General features: G+C 33.2%; 1 protein-coding gene across 2 annotated transcripts in view; it reads left to right on the forward strand.

The window, feature by feature from the left end:
• The window catches only part of BRWD3 (bromodomain and WD repeat domain containing 3), a 212,246-nt gene that overhangs the window by 162,698 nt on the left and 27,273 nt on the right, over window positions 1–22,275 (forward strand). For both annotated transcript variants that reach the window (XM_087859782.1, XM_087859783.1), the window contains 14 exons: window positions 1,351–1,458; window positions 3,370–3,494; window positions 6,353–6,435; window positions 7,565–7,676; window positions 8,759–8,820; window positions 8,920–9,075; window positions 9,738–9,858; window positions 10,886–11,011; window positions 11,100–11,178; window positions 16,613–16,669; window positions 17,891–18,031; window positions 18,971–19,042; window positions 20,642–20,794; window positions 21,828–21,991. In XM_087859782.1, coding sequence (XP_087715908.1) covers window positions 1,351–1,458; window positions 3,370–3,494; window positions 6,353–6,435; window positions 7,565–7,676; window positions 8,759–8,820; window positions 8,920–9,075; window positions 9,738–9,858; window positions 10,886–11,011; window positions 11,100–11,178; window positions 16,613–16,669; window positions 17,891–18,031; window positions 18,971–19,042; window positions 20,642–20,794; window positions 21,828–21,991 — 1,559 coding nt within the window. The remainder of the gene's footprint in view (window positions 1–1,350; window positions 1,459–3,369; window positions 3,495–6,352; window positions 6,436–7,564; window positions 7,677–8,758; window positions 8,821–8,919; window positions 9,076–9,737; window positions 9,859–10,885; window positions 11,012–11,099; window positions 11,179–16,612; window positions 16,670–17,890; window positions 18,032–18,970; window positions 19,043–20,641; window positions 20,795–21,827; window positions 21,992–22,275) is intronic.

Raw genomic sequence — 22,275 nt, forward strand, 5'->3', positions numbered from 1 at the left:
GTCTCTATCTCTGTCAAATAAATAAATAAAATCTTTAAAAAAAATAAGTGAAACAGTGAAATACATAAATAATGTTTTTAAAGAACTCATAAAACTCATACTTTTTAAATAAAATCAGCTCTTAATGACAGCATTACTTTTTACTTTAAATGTTAAGCCCTCAGGATTTTGCCTGGAATGGCCATGCCCACAGATCATTGCCTTTGAAAATGCTCATTCGCCGAAGTCTAATTTAAATGCCAACGTTTCCTGGATGTTATCCCTGCTTTCCATTTGGCTACCACTCTTTCCTCCTGAGATTTCACACCTAAATTATTCATTTCTTATGATACTTAGTATAATCTGCCTTATGTTATACTTGCATGTCTGCCCATATCCCTGAGGGAAAGGATTTTATTTTGATATATTAACCATGGCACCTGGTGCCTTGTACACACATGTTCAATCAATATTAGTTGATATAAGAATAAGCATATAATAAATGATATCTGAATAACATGTTTATTATTGATATTTTACCCTTATAATTATGTTTATATACTAGTATTTAAATCATTTTAGTGTTCTACTTGTATCTTTAGGTATTAAAAATTCTGACTTAGACACCATTGATTGGTAGAGTATGTCAGTGTAGTTTTTGAATCTCAGTATGTTTTTTTAATGTTACATTTTCTTAATTTTATTATCTCTACTACCACTTTAAAATTATTGAGAACAAGAAACCTCTTTTAATGAATCAATATGGTGGTGAATGCTGTCCTAAGGAGGTGAAGGGTGTTGACTAAGCACTTGAATTCATTTTCTTTCCATACTATGCCAGTTCTGATGTTAATTCTTACAAAATAAAAATTCTAATCTATTTGGAAATTACTCTATTTAGTAGCTTGTGGTTTTATATATATATATATATATATATATATATATATATATATATATATAGTGTGTGTGTGTGTATATATATATATATATATATACACAAAATGTGTAGGCTATCAAAATGTTGATATTTAGAATGTTAATTACAGTTTGAAATGTAGTACTTTAAAATATGACCAGTTTTGTATACATTTGTCATTGATCCCTGTTTCTTCAGAAATTTATGAAGCAGTTAGGGGGAAAAGGATTGTGTGTACAGTATGTATTTATATTATACAGTACTTAGTGCTGGGCAACACAGTTATGAATACTGAATTACATTTTTTGATGGTGACAAATACCTTTATTATATATTTTTTTTAAATTATAATTATGTTTGTTTTAAACAGAAGACATTTGTAAGAGTATATGTTGGGATATATAGAATTGTTAAATAGGATGCTGCTGTTTAATACTTTATGTTTTTTGTTTTAGCTTATCTACTTCAGGCAAGGACATGAAGCTTATGTGCGGGCTGTAAGGAAGTCAAAAATATACAGCCTTAATTTACAAAAACAGCCATGGAATAAAATGGATCTCAGGGTAAATTTGACATATTCATAAGTGTGCAATTGAAATAACTTTGGAATTAAGTTATTTGCTTTTATGATTTTTCTTTTTCATAATATTTCACTGTATTGTGTGTCTAAGATAAGGTGATGTACCGTACTCTTGTACAATTGAGTGTTATGGGTCATATTTTATGTTTCCTGAAATTTGTACGCTGTTTTCTTGATTATCTGACCTAATTTCCTTCAAGCTTCAAGTAGTCTAGTGTATATACCTTTCTATATTTAGAGCAAAACAGTAGTTCCCCTGGTGTGGATATTTTCTTCAGCAGCTTTGTACATTCTGGAGGCTCTATAAACTGACTGTGTGAACTACAGACACCCTTGAGGTGCCAGTGACTTTAAGATATTAGTAAATATCATAAATCCCAAGAAACTCAGAACTTTGTGGTGCTTTATGGATTACCTATTTTGATATATTACCTTATAGCTACATGGTATTAAGTAAAATAAACATGTTTATTTTTAGAGGATTTTTTTCTGACTGTAAATGCATATTCACTCATTCTTTCATATGTACATAGATACATACAAACAAACAGACATAAGGATACATATACCATCATTTCTAGTTAGGTTTATGGGTGTTTTCTTCTTTTATTTTTCCAAGTTGGAGAACAAGAGACTAAAGAGCAATTTTACAATGGTTTCCAGGTAAATGAAGGATTGTTGTGTGATGGTGTTTAGCAGGAAGGATACATGAAAGCATGTATGTTTATTGAAATAAAGATTTAGACACTTGTAAAATATTATATTAAGATTGTAAGGTACCAAAGTATCTTATCAAATCAGCTTTACACAGTCATCTCCTGGTAGATTGTGATGCTGCCATCTATTCTGAATCAGGTGAAAGTTGAGTTGTGGGTCTTTTTTGGTTTTTTGGGGGGTTTTTTTTTTTTTTTGGTCTTTTTTTAGAATCAAGGAATGAATAAGACATATTTTTTTTATTTTTTAAATTCTAACCCTGTGGCTCTAGGAAATTGTAGGAGGCAGCATATATGTGGGTGCAAGAGTCTGGGTTTTGGAATATGACCTGACTTTCAATCCAGATCTGATATATATACACACACCCAAGTGTATAACTTTAAGCAAGTCACTACGCATGAGGCTCGGTTTTGTCATCTGTTAAGTGTTACTAATAATCAATTATAAGGGTGGTTTGTAAAATAATATTGTGGGCGTTAGAAAAATGTAAGTGCTTTCCCCAAATGTAAGTCCTTTCTGCAGATATATACATACATGTCTACTTGCCTACTTACATACTGTTTTTCTGCTGGAGGAGTGATTCTTAACTAAGAATCTTAACAATCATCAAATGTCAGTTGCCCTAATATAAAATACTTAAACACTTGGCCTCTTAAGCAGACCATTACTGATTATGGTTTTCTTTCTTTCTCTTTTCCTCCCTCTTTGTCTGTCACTCTTGTCTTTCTCTGTCTCTGTCTCTCTCTGTTTCTCTGTACCTCTACCTCTTTCTACCCCTTTTCTCTTCCTCTCCCCCTCTCTCCCTTCTCTCTCCCTTCCTTACCTCCTCACTAGCTATTTGATTCTTAATTCCCCTGGGGAGTTCTTTCAAAATATGTATGACTAAGCTTGTACCCCAGACCTACTGAATTCAGTTCTATAGGAGTAGGGTTTAAGAATATGAATTTTAAAAATGTTCTCACTGGAATTCTGTTGCTTATCCTTGGTTTAGAGACCTGCAGTGTACTACAGCCTGCTATAAAGGGTCAAGAACCATGTCTTATTGCCTTTAGCACTTAGTGGAATGCTTAATATTTGGTGGGTATTCAGGAAATTTTTAGTTGTTCGAAAAGTAGTGAAATAATATGCAAATGTTAGGCAATTATGAAAGTAATAATTTATTGGTATTCTCCATGAATAGGAACAAGAATTTGTTAAGATTGTAGGAATCAAATATGAGGTTGGACCACCTACACTATGTTGCTTGAAGCTTGCATTTCTGGACCCCATTTCAGGCAAAATGACCGGAGAATCTTTTTCCATTAAGTGAGTAGCTATCTCTGGTTGTGTCTGTGTGTCTGTGTGTTTTAATCCCTGTCATGTATTCTTTTTGTTGTTGTTGTTGTTTGTTTTGTTTTATAGTATTTTATTTACAGAATATTCCACAGTTTATCCATTCTACCATTGGTGGGTATTTGGGCAGTTTCCAGGTTTTGGCTAGGACAAGTGGGGCAGCTGTACACATTATAGAACATGTCTTTTGGTGCACAAATGTAAGCAGTTCTGTGGGCTGTCCCCTCCGGGAGGGAGGTTGCTGGGTCCTGGAGTATGCACCAGCTCAGCTTAGTTCATGCCACCACACAGTGTTACCAAACGGTGGTGTCATAATACATCCCCCCGTAGTAGTCCTCGGGGTCACCAGCATTTGCTATGAATTGTTTTCATGTTAGCTATCCTGGTGGGTATATGGCAGTGCCACAGAGTGTGGTAACCAGTAGTAGTGAGCATGCTTTCATATGTTTTCTGGTCCTTTGAATATCCTCTTTCATGTGGAGTCTAAGTAATTTGCCCACTTTTTCATTGAGTTGTCTGCCTTTTTCTTACTTACTTGTGTTTTAAGTCTCTTTTTTTAACCCACAAATACTAAAAAAAAAAAAAATTCTAAATAAAATAAGCTGCTTTTCTCTGTGGGCCAAAAGTACTAATTAGAAAAGATTTGCCCCCTCTGTTTTCTCATGTAATTTTTTCTCAACATAGAGTTTCTCCTGCACTGTGCATTGCTCTTTATCAAGTCTCTATCAGATTTTGTGCTTATTTCATAGCTTCACTTAGAAATATTATAAAGCAATTTGGGGAGGAGGGTTTTTTCATTAGTTACGTATAACACCAGTGCTCATCAGGTCTTTTTTTTTAATATTTTTTTATTATGCTATGTTAGTCACCATACAGTACATCCCTGGTTTCTGATGTAAAGTTCAATGATTCCTTAGTTGTCATGTATTCTGTAGAGTACAAGGCTTACTGGGAGAGAAAATACGAAAATACTATAGCACTATAGGTTTTAGAGTTTTAAAGACCTGATGATACAATGGAATATTACTCAGCCATCAGAAAGAACGATTACACAACATTTGCAACAACATGGACGGGACTGGAGGAGATTATGCTAAGTGAAACAAGTCAAGCAGAGAAAGAATTATCATATGGTTTCACTCATTTATGGAACATAAGAAATAGGAAGATTGGTAGGACAAGTAAGGGAAGAATGAGGGGGGTAAACAGAATGGGGAATGAACCATGAGAGACTGTGGACTCTGGGAAATAAACTGAGGGCTTCAGAGGGGAGGGGGGTGGGGAATTGGGATAGGCCAGTGATGGGTATTAAGGAGGGCACCTATTGCATGGTGCACTGGGTGTTATATGCAAATAATGAATCATGGACATTAAATCAAAAACTAAGGATATACTGTATGGTGACTAACATAACATAATAAATATTTTTTAAAAAAGAAGACCTGATGAGCACTGGGTGTTATACGTAACTAATGAATCATTGAACACTACATCAAAAACTGATGTACTGTATGTTGGCTAGTTGAATTAAATTAAAAAATAAATGAAGACCAGGGTTTAATGTTTAATTTTTGGTTTGTTTCTCCATGTAATAGTGTGTGTGTGTGTATGTGTGTGTGTATATATGTGTATATATATATGTATATACATATATATATACATATATATATATATATATATAAAACATGCATGTGTGTGTAGTTAATATATATGTAATGTAATGTGTGGGTATGGGTGTGTGTGTGTATGTATACAGTTGACCCTTGAACGGTGTAGGGCGTTATGGGCACTGACCCCCCTCACAGTTGAAAATCTGCATATATATAGCTTTTGACTCCCCAGAAACTGAACTAATAGCCCACTGTTGAGCAGAAGCCTCACTGATCACATAAACTTTTGACTAATACGTATTTTGTATGTTTTATGTATTATATTTAGTATTCTTACGATAAAGTAAGGTAGAGAAAATAAAATGTTAAGAAAATCATAAGGGAGAGAAAATACATTTACAATACTATATTTATTGAAAAAAATCTGTATATAAGTGGACCTGCACAGTTCAAACCCATATTGTTCAAGGGTCAATTGGATATATATGTATATATATGTATCCATGAGCAAGTTACTTAACCTCTCTGAATTTATGCCTTCCTCTGCAAAATGTAAATGTTAATAACTTCTCAAGATTGTTGTGATGAATTAAAAGAAAAATCTTTATAAATGCCTAACAGTGTGGTTGAGACATGGTAGTTGCTTTTATTTCTGTTAATAATAATAGAAATAGGGGCGCCTGGGTGGCACAGCGGTTGAGCGTCTGCCTTCGGCTCAGGGCATGATCCCGGCGTTACGGGATCGAGCCCCACATCAGGCTCCTCCGCTATGAGCCTGCTTCTTCCTCTCCCACTCCCCCTGCTTGTGTTCCCTCTCTCGCTGGCTGTCTCTATCTCTGTACAATGAATAAATAAAATCTTAAAAAAATAATAATAATAATAGAAATAGTTAATCACTGGCTCATTTCTTAAAGTTTGAAATCTGAGGAGATGAAAGAACATAAATTCATACTTTTCTTAAAGAGGACTTAATATAAAATACCTTATACTAAGCTTTAAAGATCTTCATTGGTGTCTTTATTTTTTGAAGTAATATAGTAGTAGGCAGGAGACTCCCAAACAAATAAAGGCAGATGGAGTTTAATTATAGCCATTTGCAAAAACCTTGAGGCTTGCAACAGTTTTTAAATGGCTCCATATTAAACATATATCTCTGGATATTTAGTGACATACACTGCTATATTTGTATATTGAGTAATATGTGCTTTATTTTTTGTGTAGGTATCATGACATGCCAGATGTCATTGACTTCCTTGTGCTACATCAGTTTTATAATGAAGCCAAAGAAAGGAACTGGCAGATAGGTAAGTATAAAATTCTCACTTAATAACTATTAATTTTGAAATAGAATAAGTAACTTTTTAACTCCAATTTAATAGACATAAACTAGTTTGACATGCAGTTGGTAAAAGCTGTTAGCCAAATTAGAAAGATCAAATTAAATTTTCCTTCTCAGTTATGTTTAGGTGACATTATGCACATTGTATGTGTCACATAACCTCTAAACTTTCTGCAAATATCTAATCTGGTAGAATACAAATGTGAATTACAAAGAAAATCATCAAATGTCAGTTGCCCTAATATAAAATACTTAACACTTGGCCTCTTAAGCAGACCATTACTGATTGTGGTTTTCTTTCTTTCTCTTTTTCTCCCTCTTTGTCTGTCTGTCACTCTTGTCTTTCTCTGTCTCTCTCTGTTTCTCTCTGTACCTCTACCTCTTTCTACCCCTTTTCCCTTCCTCTCCCCCTCACTCCCACCTCTCTCCCTTCCTTACCTCCTCACTAGCTATTTGATCTTGGGCAAGTTTTTAATCTCTCTGTGTCCCACCGCCATTATCTTTATAGTGGGAGTCATATCAAAACACACCTACAAGGTTGATGTGAGCAATAAATGAGATGATATATAGGAAACACTTAAAATGGTACCTAGTACTTGAAATTTATACTATGTAAATGTTTGCTATTAGTTCTTTTAAATTCTCCTTTTTTGTGTGGGAGAAAATTTTTGTTCACAGTGGTTTGGCTTTATAATCCTTAACCCTTTAGAGGCAGAAAATTAGTATGAAGAGATTTTTAAAGGCAAAAAGCTGAAAGTGAAAAGGAAAAGAAACAAATGCAGCAACATGTATAATACAAGAAAAAGTAAGCCTAATGATAATCCTAAATAATTGATAAAAGATTATACATGGTAGCATTTATTTAAGAAGACAGGGACATATTTGATTCATTTCAGAAAGATTACCAGTACCTGGAAATTAAAATCCTTAATGAAGGTAAAATGTAAAATTTTCTTATCTGGGAAACTCAGATTGAAACCTCTAATAATGCTAGATACAATGCTACTTCTGTGTCCAACACAAAGTAGCAATTTAGAATGTGAACAAAGCTATTCTCAAAAACATCCTTTTAAGAATTTCTAAAAACATTATAGGTGATAGATTCCGCAGTATAATAGATGACGCCTGGTGGTTTGGGACTGTGGAGAGTCAGCAGCCTTTTCAACCAGAGTATCCTGATAGTTCTTTCCAGTGTTACAGTGTTCAGTAAGTACAGTTATGGTATTTTATGCCTGATATAATACTGTAGTACTATATGGACTTTCTATAAACCCTACTAGGAATAATACCTTGTTCATTTGACGTATCTTTATCTGACCTGTGAAGTAGTAATCATAGTACCTGTAAGGAAGGAATTTGATGATAAACCTCTTGGTCCAATATGCATGCTAAAACAAAGCAGGAACCGGAGACTTATTTCTACCTCTCTTATGCCTGTATTTTCTTTTAAATATGTCTGTTTTAAACAAGAATTGCAACTATTATTTCACGAAGAATACTGAAATTAATTCAGTGTTTAAAGTAATTGTTATCTTGGAACACTACATCAAAAACGAAGGATGTACTGTATGGGGACTAACATAACATAATAAAAAATTTAAAAAAATAAAATAAAATAAAGTAATTGTTATAGCAGGAATATAGCAATAAATACTAGTACCCAGTCTTTTATTTAATGGTATGAATTCTAAGCAGAGGTATTATGTTTGAACGTACTATTTGTCTACAACATTTACTTTAGTTCTTCATTAAATACCAGCATTGTAAGATTCCTAATAAATGAAGTTTTCTTCTTAAGAATGATAAAGGTTTATTCTGTGAAGATTGACTTTTAGTCTCCATATTGCTGATGAAAAGGGAATAATAAAATTTTGGAGGTGCTGTAATACTTAGGCTATTAGGATAAAGTAGATTATCCTACAGAAAGAATCGATCTATCAAATCGACTTTTTTAACCCGAAAGGAATTTTCCAAAGAGATCTTTTCATTCTGTATCCTGGCTTAATATTGAATACATGCTGGATTGAATTTTTTTTTAAAAGCCAAGTAAAACTAAGTGTAAGCTTACTGCTCTCTATATTTCATATTGGTGGACTATTTTCTAATTTTCTCTAATTTTTTTTGTTTTCTCTATTAAAGGTTTATTATTATCTTTATGTAGATGAAATTGTACTCTAAGGAAAACTGTGTTGCCCTTTTCCAAATTTTACCCCAAGAAGTCATGCAAATTATGCTAGTATATAAATTGTCATGTGAATTTGATTAGTATCTTGTTATTTTTTTAATAGCTGGGACAATAATGAGAGAGAAAAGATGAGCCCCTGGGATATGGAGCCAATTCCAGAAGGAAGTAAATATGCTTTTAAAAATGAATTATAATTCTAAAAGAAAAATGTCGATAGCATAATATTGGAAACTAATGATTTCTGATTTTTCATCTTCTACATAGCTGCCTTTCCAGATGAAGTTGGTGCTGGTGTCCCTGTGTCCCAGGAGGAACTGACTGCTTTGCTATACAAACCCCAGGAAGGAGAGTGGGGGGCTCATTCCAGAGATGAGGAATGTGAACGGGTTATTCAGGGCATCAACCACCTTCTTGCCCTGGGTATGGTGGATGTGAAAGAATATTAGGAAGGAACAAGGAAAACCAGCAAAATTTTAAGTTCTACAAAAGGAAATACACTTTTTCACTGTATGCTTTTAACTTAAGAGGCACTTTTAATCAAGTGATTCTAGTTTAACATCAGTATTTTGATATGTTTGGCCAATGTAATGACTGATAAATGTTTTCTATTCTCTGGGGGCTTAGGATAGTGAAAGAAGGTATATAATTATCTTTTCCTTTCTTGAGTCACTTTGGCTCTCCAGGTATTTCCTGAGCCTGACTTTGGATGAGTTTTTTGGTAGACAGTAGAAGAGTAATATATTTTACTTATATGCCTAAGCTATATTATCTAAAATGTATCACTTGAGCCGTTTGGCATTTATCTAGAAAAGACATCAGTTTGAAGTTAAACCCTGTTCTCCTTTAATTAGTCTCATTTCACCTGATTTGAACCAGTGCGTCATGCATGATTCATAGATACTGTGTCCAAATAAAGAGAATGACGTTTTAACAATATTCATCTTATATTTGCATAATTGAATCATTATCATTTTAGTAATATAGTATACTGCCCTCCCTTATTTATATATGAGTTTTTGTTTGTTAATATGAAATATTAATGTCTTTTATAACTACCTTTTTTTATTTTGGTAATATTATAGATTTTGCCAGTCCTTTTGCTGTTCCAGTGGATCTCAGTGCCTATCCCTTGTATTGTACTGTAGTTGCTTATCCAACTGACCTCAACACCATTAGGCGGAGACTTGAAAATCGCTTTTACAGGTCTGTTTAGTTTTATTATTTACTATAAAGTTCATAGCTTTACATCTTTTGTTTTTCTTCTTGCATAATGATACAGTGAGATCTGTATTTTCATAGTGTAAAATAATCATTCAGTATACCCACTTCAAAATTTCTTCTAAAAATTTGGAACACTAATTTCCCTTTATTCAATAGATTCTCAGTCTTCCAGGGTTAGAAGGAGTATGGAATAAAGGACAGGGAAGAAATTTTGAGTAGCACAGCTCTCATGTGAAACGAAAACTACAGTTAACTTTAGTTTAATTAAAGGCAGATTAAATAGTTTGTGGATTCATCATAATTAAGGTGCTACAGAAACTTGGAGCATGATTAAATCCCCTGTTGAGGAATTAGGCAGCAGTTAGATTTAATTACCAGCCCCAAAGTGTGTTTAGATAAAGAGCCAAGTTATTTTTTTCTTGGTTTCAGTTGGGAGTGAGGTAATTATGAGAGAGCAGTAGAGGGCAGCTTTTGGTACCTCTCTCACCCCAAAGTCTACTGTGTCCTAATCGTAGTTATTCCAACATGAACTGGTTATAAATACAACCAGTTGGGTGTATTTTATAACATTACTTATAATTTCATTTAATAATGTATACCATAAAAGTAACTAAATAAAAATCTGTCCTTTTCTAAAACCTGGTTTCTTTTTTTTCTTGATCTTCTCATTTCTTTCCCTGAAAACTGAACATTCTTTTGACTTTCTCAAAACACTGTTCATTTATGTTTATACTTATTTGGTTAAATCACTATTTACCCATAATGTCCTGGGTCAGTTCTTTTTAATATGAAGTCCAGTGGTTCTTCATTCTTACCTCTGCTTCAAATACTGAAACTATATACCTTTATTAGTGCACATCCGTTATACACATACATTAAGTCACATACAGATAGTAGAACACCTTTGACATACTCATGATCGAGTGCCTAGTTGTTCTATGTTGTATATTCTTAGAATAGACTTTAAATGTATCAACCTAGAGTAACAGGGTATGTTTTTCTTTCATAGGAGAATATCAGCATTAATGTGGGAGGTACGCTACATTGAGCATAATGCTAGGACTTTCAATGAGCCAGACAGTCCTATAGTTAAAGCAGCCAAAATTGTAACCGATGTCTTACTTCGATTTATTGGGTAAGAAGCAGCTTTATCTTCCACAAGAGCTGATTTCTGATTTAAAAAAAGATATATTGAAATGTATTTTGACTTTCTTGTTTCTTAGGGATCAGAGCTGCACTGATATACTGGATACTTATAATAAAATTAAAGCAGAAGAACTAAACAGTACTGATGCAGAGGAGGTGAGAATCACAGCATGATTAATAGGCATGAATTCCTTTTCTGTTTTTTGAAGTACAGTAAGTATTGTGTGTGTTATAACTGGCTATAAGCGTTGAAGCTGATTTCTAAAAGCTGGCTGAGCACCTGCATCTTTTTATATTAAACTCTTTAACCTGTATTTAGATGGTATATACTAGAAATATGGTGGTACTACAATTTTTAGTCAGAGACAGGTGGCCAGTTATCCTGTTTGACTCAGTGAGTTTCAGTGATGAGAAATCAACACTTCATTTTCCAGCCTTAAAAACAAGACAAAGCACTAAGAAATTTTAATAAGGATTCATTTTCTATGCAATATGTACAAAATATTAAAGTATTTTAAAGTTTTTAGGTTTCAAAGTACATTTGTAGTAGTTTTATGAAATTGCTGTTTAATTTCCTTTATGGAAATTTGCAAACTTAAGCCAGTTTTTCTTAATGAAATCAAATTAGTATTACCAGCAGACCTTCACATATCTAATTTCCCTACCTAGCCATATTCCCAGTTTACATAAAACCATTTTTGATTGAAAGCTATGATGGACAGAAGCCAAAGAAGAGGAAGAAAAACGAAGAAGAGGATGAAACAAAGTGTGATAATGGAATGTGATAATTCATAAATCTTTAGTGGAAAACAAATTGCCCTAAGGATGAGTGACTCAAACATGCTAGATTTTATATGACTATTGTATAGAGATATTTTACGTGTTTATATTGTCTGTACTGTTAATATCTAGAACAGTAAATCCCCGATGTTTTTTTTCTCTTTTTATTTTTTGAAGTATAATTGACGTAACATATTAGTTTCAGAGGTATAACAAATGATTCTGTATTTGTATATATTAGGAAAGAATCAGCAAAATAAGACTAGTCACCATACATAGTTATAGTTTTTCTCATGTGATAATAACTTTTAAAATGTTCTTTCTTAGCCACTTTCATATATTCAAGACAGTATTATTAAACTATAGCCACTATGTCGTACATTATGTCCCCAAGACTCCTTTATTTTACAACTGAAGCTTATACCTTTTGACCCACTACATGTATTTTGGCCGCCCCACTCTAGTCCTCCCCATCTGTGTCAACTACCAATCTGTTCTGTGTATCTATAAATTATTTTTTTAGATTCCACATATATAAGTGAGATTATAGATGCTTTTCTCTGACTTATTTCACTAAGCATAATGTTCTCAATGTCTGTCTATTTTTGTCACAAATGGAAAGTTCCCTTTTAATGTCTGAATAATATTCCAGTAGGTATATATTACCATTTTTCTTTATCCATTTACCCGTTAATAGACACTTAAGATTGTTTCTATATGTTGGCTATTGTAAATAATCCTGCAAAGACTATGGTAATACGTATATCTTTTAGAGCTAGTGTTCTCATTTTCTTTGGAAAACCTATGAGTGGAATTCCTAGATCATAATTTAGTTCTTTTTTTTTTTAATTTTTTGAGGAACCTCCATACTGTTTTCCATAGGTTACACCGATTTACATTTCCACCAGTAGTGCACAAGTGTTCCCTTTCTCCAGATCCTAATCAACACTTGTTATTTCTTGTTTTTTTTTGATAACAGCCATTCTAACAAATGTGAGGTGATAGCTCATTGTGGTTTTCATTTGCATTTCCCTGATGGTTATTGATGTTGAGCACCTTTTCATGTACTGGTCAGTCATCTATATCTTCTTTGGAAAAATGTCTGTTAAGGTTCTCTGCCCATTTTATTTGTTTTTGTTTATTTTTTTTTAATTATTTTATTTGAGTATAGTTGACACAGTGTTACATTAGTTTCAGGCATACAACATAGTCATTCAACTTCTTTACATGTTATGCGATGTTCACCACAAGTGTAGCTACCATCTGTCATCATACAACACTATTACAGTATTATTGACTGTATTCCCTATGCCGTGCCTTTTATTCCTGAGATTTATTCATTCCATAACTGGAAGCCTGTATCTCCCACTCCCCTTCACCCATTTTGCTAATCAACTCCATCCCCTTCCCTCTGTCAACCATTGATTTATTCTCTGTCCCAGTGTCATGTTTTACTCTTTCCTGAAAATGTATCTGACCGTATAACATTATATTATCAGAGTTAAATGTTATTGATGTAATAAGGAAAACTCAGATATTCTGATTAGATATTATCCTCCTGAAACTGATGAAAAATTTATCATTCTTGTTTCTGATAATTTCTCTTCCTTTCATATAAATACATTTTGACTCAGGATTTGATGTAGCAAGAATTACTCCTCAGTAGCACTACTTGTGTTAGAATGGAAAATTAAAAGTAAAATGTAATTCAACAACTTTATCTTTTTTGTTGTTGTTGAGAACATTTAAGTTCTACTCTCTTAGCAAATTTCAATTATACAATACAACGTTATGAGTTATGGTCACTGTGTTTTACATGAGATCCTTAGATCCTCAGACCTTATTCATTTTGCTGAAAATTTGCTTTTACCAATCTCTCCTTATTTCTCTTATCACCCAGCCCCTGGCAACCACTTTTCTATTCTCTGTTTCTATGAGTTTGACTTTTTTTAAAAAAGATTCCATTTGTATAAGTGATACCATGCAGTATTTGTGTTTTTTTCTGGCTTATTTCACTTACCATAATGCCCTCAGGGTCCACCCACGTTGTCACAAATGGCAGGTTTACCTTTTTTTCTCAAGACTGAATAATATTCTATTGTGTATATATATATATATATCACATCTTCTTTATCCATTCATATGTTGAGGACACTTAGGTAGTTTCCGTATCTTGGCTATTGTGAATAATGTTGCAGTGAATATGTAAGTACAACTTTCTCTTTTTGATATCCTGTTTTCATTGCCTTTGGAAAAATACCCAGAAGTAGGATTGCAGGATCATATGATAGTTCTATCTTTACTTTTTTGAGGAAACTCCATACTGTTTTGTATAGTGGCTATACCAGTTTACATTCCCACCAACAATGCTCAAGGGTTCCTTTTTCTCCATATCTTTAGGAATACTTATTATCTCTTGTCTTCTTGATGATATACACTCTAATAGATATGAGGTGATATCTCATTGTGGTTTTGATTTGCATTTCCTTGATGATTAGTGATATTGAATACTTTTTCATATACTTGTTGACCATTTGGATGTCTTCTTCGTAAAAATATCTATTCAATTCCAATGCCCATTTTTATTTTTTTTTAAGGTAACTTATTTATTTGAGAGAGAGAGTGCAAGCGAGAGAGCACAAGCAGGGGGAGCAACAGAGGGAGAGAGAGAAGCCAACTTCAGACTTCCCACTGAGCAGGGAGCCTGGTGTGGGGCTCGATCTCAGGACCCTGAGACCATAACCTGAGCTGAAGGCAGCCACTTAACCAGCTGAGCCACCTAGGCGCCCCCAATGCCCATTTTTTAATTGGATCTTATTTTTATTATTGAGTTGTATAAGATTTTTATATATTTTGGCTATTAACCCCTTATCAGATAAAAGATTTGCAAATACTTTCTCCCATTCTGTAGGTTGACTTTTCATTTTGTTGGTTTCCTTTGTTATGCAGAAACTTTGTAGTTTGATACATGTTTACTTCTGCTTCTGTTGTTTTTTGTTGCTTTTGGGTTTTGTCAAATCCAAAAAAAATCATTGCTAAGACTAATGTCAATGTACTTACCCCCTGTGTTTTTTTTCCCCCAAGGCATTTTATGGTTTCGTGCCTTACATCCAAGTCCTTAATCCATTTTGAGTTGAGTTTCATGTATGGTATAAGATATGGGTCAAGTTTCATTCTTTTGCATGTGAATATCCAGTTCTCTCAGCACCACATATTGAAGAGACTATCCTTTCCCAATTGTATATTCTTGGCTCCTTTGTTGTAAATTAATTGACCATACACATATGTGGGTTTATTTCTGGGCTCTCTATTCTGTTCCATTGATTTGTATATCTTTTTTTTTATGCCAATACCATACTGTTTCTGTTACTATAGCTTTGTAATATAGCTTGAAATCAGGGAGTGTGAGGCCTCCAGGTTTGTCTTTCTTTCTCAAGATTGTGTTGTCTATTAGGAGTCTTTTTTGTGGTTCCATACAAATTTTAGGATTGTTTTTTGCTATTTCTGTGAAAAATGCTATTGGAATTTTGATAGGGATTTCACGTAATCTGTAGATGGCTTTGAGCCATCTACACACCCAATTCATTACCACAGAGTATCTTTATTTATTGGTGTCTTCAGTTTCTTTCATCAATGTCTTGTGGTTTTTAATGTGCAGATCATTCATCTCCTTGGTTAAATTTATACCTCAGTATTTTATCTCTTTTGATGCAATTATAAACGAGATTGTTTTCTTAAATTGACATTCTGATAGTCCTCAGTGTATAGAAATGCAACTTATTTTTGTATATTGATTTAGCATCCTGCAACTATAGTGAATTCATTTATTAGTTCTAACAGTTTTTTTGGTGGAGTCTTTAGGGTTTTGTATATGTAATATCATGTCATCTGCTAATAGACATAGTTTTACTTCTTTTATGATTTGGATGTATTTTTTTTTCTTGCCTAATTGCTGTGGTAAGGGCTTCCAATTCTATCACACATAGAAATGGCCAGAGTGGGTATTCTTGTCTTGTTCCTGATCTGAGAAGAAAAGCTTTTAGTTTTTCACCATTGATCATGATGTTAATTATGGGATTGTTATATATGGCCTTTATTATGTTGAGCTATGTTCCCTCTGCACCTAGTTTATTGAGAATTTTTATGATGAATGGGTGTTGCTGTCCTCAGCATAGCATTCTTTGGGTTAAAATAGAAGATTAAAATAAAATGTAATTCAACTTCATTTTATTAGAAAGTAGTACCAGTAGCTCATGAGCTGCTTTTATTTTCTCCTAGAAACTACCTATGTGCTTTACCACCACCAGGTGAATAATGGTGTGTGGGCCTTGCCTCTTTGTATTAAAAAGCTATTGCTCAGAGGGATACTTAACTGAATCTTAAGTTTTTATAAACATTCATATTTCCGTATAGAATATAGATGTATTTCTTGAAATAGTGAAAGATTAATCATGAGTAATTCATGATTATAATACATTGAAGTATCATGTCATATAGAATAAGTTTTTTTTAATATTAACATTAGGTACAACTTTAGATACTAGTCACTATACTTTTTTTCTTCATTTCCTATTCTGATTTAAAGAGAGACCTTGTTTACTCTTCCTCTCCCAATATATTTTTCAGTCTGTATCTAATGTACAGGCAAAGTTTGGAGTAATTGTACCTTCAAACTTTGTTCAGCCTGCTGCCTGTTCCAATAAGGGAGTTAATTGTGATTGTATTTGCCATTTCTTTGTAAATGTTAATCAATTCAGTAAGACTTTGAATATAACTTAACATCTTTCCTCATCTTCCCTTTTAATTTTAGGATACGGAATTGGTTGATTTAGATTCAGATGGCCCTGGTACTTCATCTGGAAGAAGGGTGAGTGAATCAAATAACCTGCTGAGAAGAAAAAAATTCAGGTTTCCTGTGTCAGGCATCCCTAAGACCAACTCCACCCATTTGGAGAATTGCTATAAAGATTCACAGAACTCAGTATATATACTTGTGATTCATTGCTAAGGTTTATTACAGTGACATAAAAAGGATATACAGCTGGATCACAGGGAAATAAACACAGGCAGAGTCTGGAGGAATCCATGTGTAGGCTTCTTTATGCTTTCTCCCTTCTTTGAAAGGCCATACAGAGCACACTCTTCCCCTACATTGAAAATGTAGCAATATATATATGTGATTAGAGGCTCAGACCCCAAGGAATTTATTGGGAACTGGTTATATAGACACCATCTGATTAGCACATGCCAAGATTCCAGACTCCCAGAAAGCCAGAAAGCATAGGAAAAGTACAGGAAAGCAGGCGTTCAGTACAAATCACATTGTTTGTACAAACAGTGTAGGCATAGTAAACCACCTTTAGTATTTAGAAAATGGTTCAAGTGCCAAGTATCCAGAATGACAACCAAAGGCCAACCTTATAAGCAAGCCCTGGTAAAGATAGCAGCCTCAGATCTGTCTGTTATGTTAATTCTGTTCTGTACACTTCCTCTCCAAGGTAATTAGACAAATACTTGTTTTATATAAGGAAAATTTTCTTTGAAATACTGAAAGAAATCATATAAAAAGGCATCAAATGGTAAGGGCTAGAATGTACCGTGACAACAAAGGATATATATATATCCTACACAACAGGGGAGATATATGTACATACATACACACACACACACACACACATACACACACAATTAATAAATACATAATATATAAATATATAAATATGCATTATATATATTTGAGTTTTGAGAAAATTATGATGCCATTGTCAAGCATACTTAACTACCAGCAAATATTAAGACATTAAGATTATTAACCTTGTAGAGAAAAAAAAATGTTCCTCTGTATTTTATTTGTGGTTCAGATTTTCTTAAAATGAAAATTCAGAATACTAGAATTCTTGCTATTTCCATGAATATACTGTCTAGTTTTTATTATATATATTTTTGTCAGGGAGAATGATGTCTAAACTGAGAAACTTAAATAGCAGCTCCTCTATGTTATGTAGCTATATTAACATTTGAAAACAGGAGAAAATCAATGAATAGTTAAGGAAAGAGCTTTTATATATAATTCTATTAAAATCTACAGGTCAAATGCCGAGGCAGAAGACAGTCTTTAAAGTGTAATCCTGATGCTTGGAGAAAACAATGCAAAGAACTGTTGAGCCTCATTTATGAACGCGAAGACTCAGAGCCATTTCGACAGCCAGCTGATCATCTTTCTTACCCAGTAAACATACACTTGTTTAAATCATTTCCAATATGTAATTTCCCACAAATGTACATGCTAAAATCTAGTTAAAAGCTGCTTTTCCCCTTCTTTCCTTTCTTTCTTCTTTCCTTCCTCCCTTCCTCTATCCCTCCCTACCTCCCTCCTTTCTTCCTCTTTCTTCCTTTTTTGGTATAATATCTTTTAATTGTGAAGGTGGGTAGTTTGATTAATTATGACTGAAATTCCGGTCATGTACTTTGTGTGTTAATTATATAGTTGTGAACCAAATTTGAATCTAAATACCCTTGCAGTCCTTCCTGCTTTCATTTTGGATATTTGTTTAATAAATTTTATAAACTTCTAATACATTTCTACTCACTGGAGACCCCTTGTAACATGTCAGCCCTGTTTAATTTATACTAAATGTGTTATCCAATAACACATGATGATTGATCACTTAGAGTAATCAATGTATGCCATATTACTTTTCATCAAAGATGAAAACATGAGAACTTAGATTATAGGATTCTTTTTTTAGGAGTTTATCTATTTATGTGTTGAATAACCATTTAGTATAGATAGCAAATCTATCAACTTTTTCAGAGAAAAGTTACAGCAGTATTTCAGAAATGCTTCAGACCAACCTCTGAAATTAGTGAACATAAATATTTTCTGCATACACAGGTTTTAGTTGGGAAAAAATATTCAAATAAAAAACAAAATTATGTTCAACAAAGCTCATTTTGTTTGTAGGGAGTTTGAGTAGAATAAATGAGTCTTGTGTTTCTTATAGTAGAGGACAATGGTGAATGTAGAATTCCTTCATCTTAAAGTACAGTCAGTAAAAAACTAATTCCTGTTTATGGAACTTCAAGCTTTAAATCATAATTGCATTGCAAATCTTGATACTTTGTTGTAGTAGTCTGGAAATACAATATATCCTCTTTACCCTAATAGGGCCATCAAGAGCAAGAGGGAGAATCGTCAGAGTCAGTTGCTCCAGAAAGACAAGATCCATCTCTTTCTGAGGTAGACCTAGTAGTCTCTTAAAAGACATACACTGGTTGTTTTTGCATTGTTTTAATTTTTAAAATTTCCATACTGTAAAGGAAACTTTTATAATTTGTAAGGCTGTTTTCCAACTCTTCTCACTCTCTTTTTATCTTTGATTTTTTTAGTTGTTTTTGTTTTGTTTTTTGTGGGGGTTTTTTGGTTTGTTTTTTCAAGGTTTTTTTTTTAAAGATTATTTATTTTGTTTAGAGTGAGAGAGACACGAGCAGGGGGTAGGGGCAGAGGGAGAGGAAGAGAAGCAGACTCCCCACTGAGTGGGGAGCCCGACAGGACTCGATCTCAAGACCCTGAGATCATGACCTAAGCCAAAACCAAGAATCAAATGCTTAACCGACTGAGACACCCAGGCGCCCCTATGTTTTTGTCTTTTAAATCAACACGTGTTTCCAAGTGTGTTCTTTGTGGCATCTGCGTACATGTTTATTTGTTTCTATAAATCTAAAGTTACTGTAGCGGAGTGGAAAACATTAACTGCACAGTATGTCTGTACCCACTGAGACTTCATTCAGCAACCTTACTTGGTCTTTTGAGTTTTAGTCAGATTACACAAGTTCCAACATATTTCCTCTATGAAAATCTTTGTTTCATAAGCTATGCTATGTTGGAATATACTTTTGGTTGTTATGATTTAAGACAAAAATATTTTTAAAGATTAATTAAGAGCAATCATGGTCTCTTACACTTGGAAAAATATTTTCTCTTATTTTATAATACTTCTCCTCTGCCCATTCTTCTGGCTCTTTGGCAGCTTCTTTGGAAGAAATGTGGTGATTGTTAATGATTTTAAATGGGATGAGGGATCTAATACTGACTATGGTTTTCACTCCAAAATGTGTATTTATTGATGGTTATGGTATATATAGATGTATAAATTTTAGATTTCATTCTATATGATAAACTTAGGCATATCTTACCTAAACTTGACAGATTTAGGTTAAAATGGAGAGAATCTTCTCCCTTCCCTGATCAAATCAAACTAATTCAGAATTTATGAGACTACAGACCTCCAATGAAGCATAAGTGTCATATTCATTAAAAAGCAAAAATATAGGAGCTAGGCACAGACATGACCAGTTTGACTTTGATCTTCAACTAATGACATTTTAGGTAGAATGACCTCTTAGCTGGGAATATCTTGGAAATACATAGCTAATTTGTGACATGGAACTGTTTAATTATATGTGAATAATCCCATCTGCCTTCATTGAACACTTTGCCAGGGAATTGGGGGCTGCTTCAACCTTTAAGCAAAAAATGGAATTCTGAATTCTGTAGGGATAAAGCCAGTGGCTGTGCATTTTCTATTCTGTCTCTTGAGAGAATCATACGGTTATCGATTTCAGGGTGAAGGCCAAGACTCTCCCAAAGACCCTTGCTGTTTTCCTGAGCTACCAAAGAAACTGTTTAAATGAATGGTTTTGATTGGGGTAAATAATTGGCAGATTGAAAAGCAGTGTGTTTATTTCATGGTGGATTGGTGATGCAAATCTCAGTACCATTGTATTATGTAGTATTGTTACCCAGCCTGTGTATTTAATAGCACATTCTTCTTTGTAGGGTTATCCAGATATTATAGACACTCCTATGGACTTCAGCACTGTGAAAGAAACTTTGGAAGCAGGAAATTATGGTAGTCCTCTGGAATTTTATAAGGACGTTCGCCAAATATTCAGCAACTCCAAAGCTTATACCTCTAATAAAAAGTCAAGGGTATGGAAAAACAATATTAGGTAGATTAATTACTTAGGCATTTACATATATATGTATATCAGGTAGTTTTCTTTCATCAGTTTTAAAACCGCTAAAGAAGTATATATTACAGTTCTGACATGGTTACTGAAGTTTATTTTCCCTGTGAACAAAAAAATAGTAATAATTTCTGATTTTTGTAATCACTGGTGTCTGATTAACTTTTAAATCAGTTGTGCACTAGATATATACTTGCCCACTTTCACCTCATATGAAATGAATTTTCACTAATATCTGCAGGCATATTCACTTTTGGTTTACTTCCTACATATATACTTACATATGTTTATAATATTTGAAACTGTAAGTTTCATATTTTGAAGACTTTTTTCAGCTTATACATTATGAACGTTTTCCCATGTCATTATGACTCTTTGAAAACAGTTTTAATGTCTCTGTAGTATTCTACTGTATGGTTGTTTTAGGTTATTTAACCAGTGCCCTGGTGTTTGAGATTTAGGTGGTTTCTAGTTTTTAACTTTATATGAATAATGCTGTGGCTTTCATCTTTAACATTCTTGAACATAATTATTTTGTGTGTACAGTTCTCTAATATTTACTTAGGATAAATTCCCAGAAGCAAAATTATTGTGAAAGGATAGCTATATTTCTAATATTTTTGGTACATAATGCAAATTATTGTTTTAGAATGTTGTTCCAGTTAAAATATTCTCTGGCAATGTATGCGAATCTTTTTCCTACCCTTCCCAATATTGGATATGATCTTTTAAAATCTTTGTTAATTTCTAGGTGAAAATGATATCTTTTTTTAATAATATTTTTTATTATATTATGTTAGTCACTATACAGTACATCCCTAGTTTTTGATATAAAGTTCCATAATGATATCTTATTTTAATTCTTTAGGAAGAGTTTTTCAAGTGTATGAAATTACACATATATTTTGCCTGAAAGGATAATGCTGATACTAGTCCAAGCATATTTATACTTTTTATTTTTGTATAATTAAAGTAGTTGATTTCTGCCTTTTCAGATCTATAGCATGACACTGCGATTATCTGCCTTATTTGAAAGTCATATTAAAAATATCATCTCTGAATATAAGTCAGGAATGCAGAGTCAGAAGAGGAGAAGGCCCCGGTACAGAAAACGTCTAAGAAGCAGCAGCAGTTCATTATCTAGTAGCAGAGCTCCTAGGTATGTTACACTGATGTAGAATTTTATGTTTTAAGGCATTTTGTATATATTACCTCATTTCTTAAAGTTTATTGAACAGTTTGAGAAGATCCAAAGACCAAAAAGATTTTTAAGAACTCTTGTACTTGTGTAAAGATGGAGTGGTAACCCAAAGCTTTGTTTATGTGGATTTTATTATGCCAAAAACTATTTTTTTTAATTTTAATGATTGATTTTCAACTTTGTCATATTACCAATTTGAAGCATTTCACCTAAATTATAAGGCATTTCTTTGGTCAGCTTAA

This window comes from Ursus americanus, chromosome X (assembly GCF_024610735.1).
Source record: "Ursus americanus isolate L20-20 chromosome X, mUrsAme1.1.p, whole genome shotgun sequence".
Classification (NCBI taxonomy): domain Eukaryota; kingdom Metazoa; phylum Chordata; class Mammalia; order Carnivora; family Ursidae; genus Ursus; species Ursus americanus.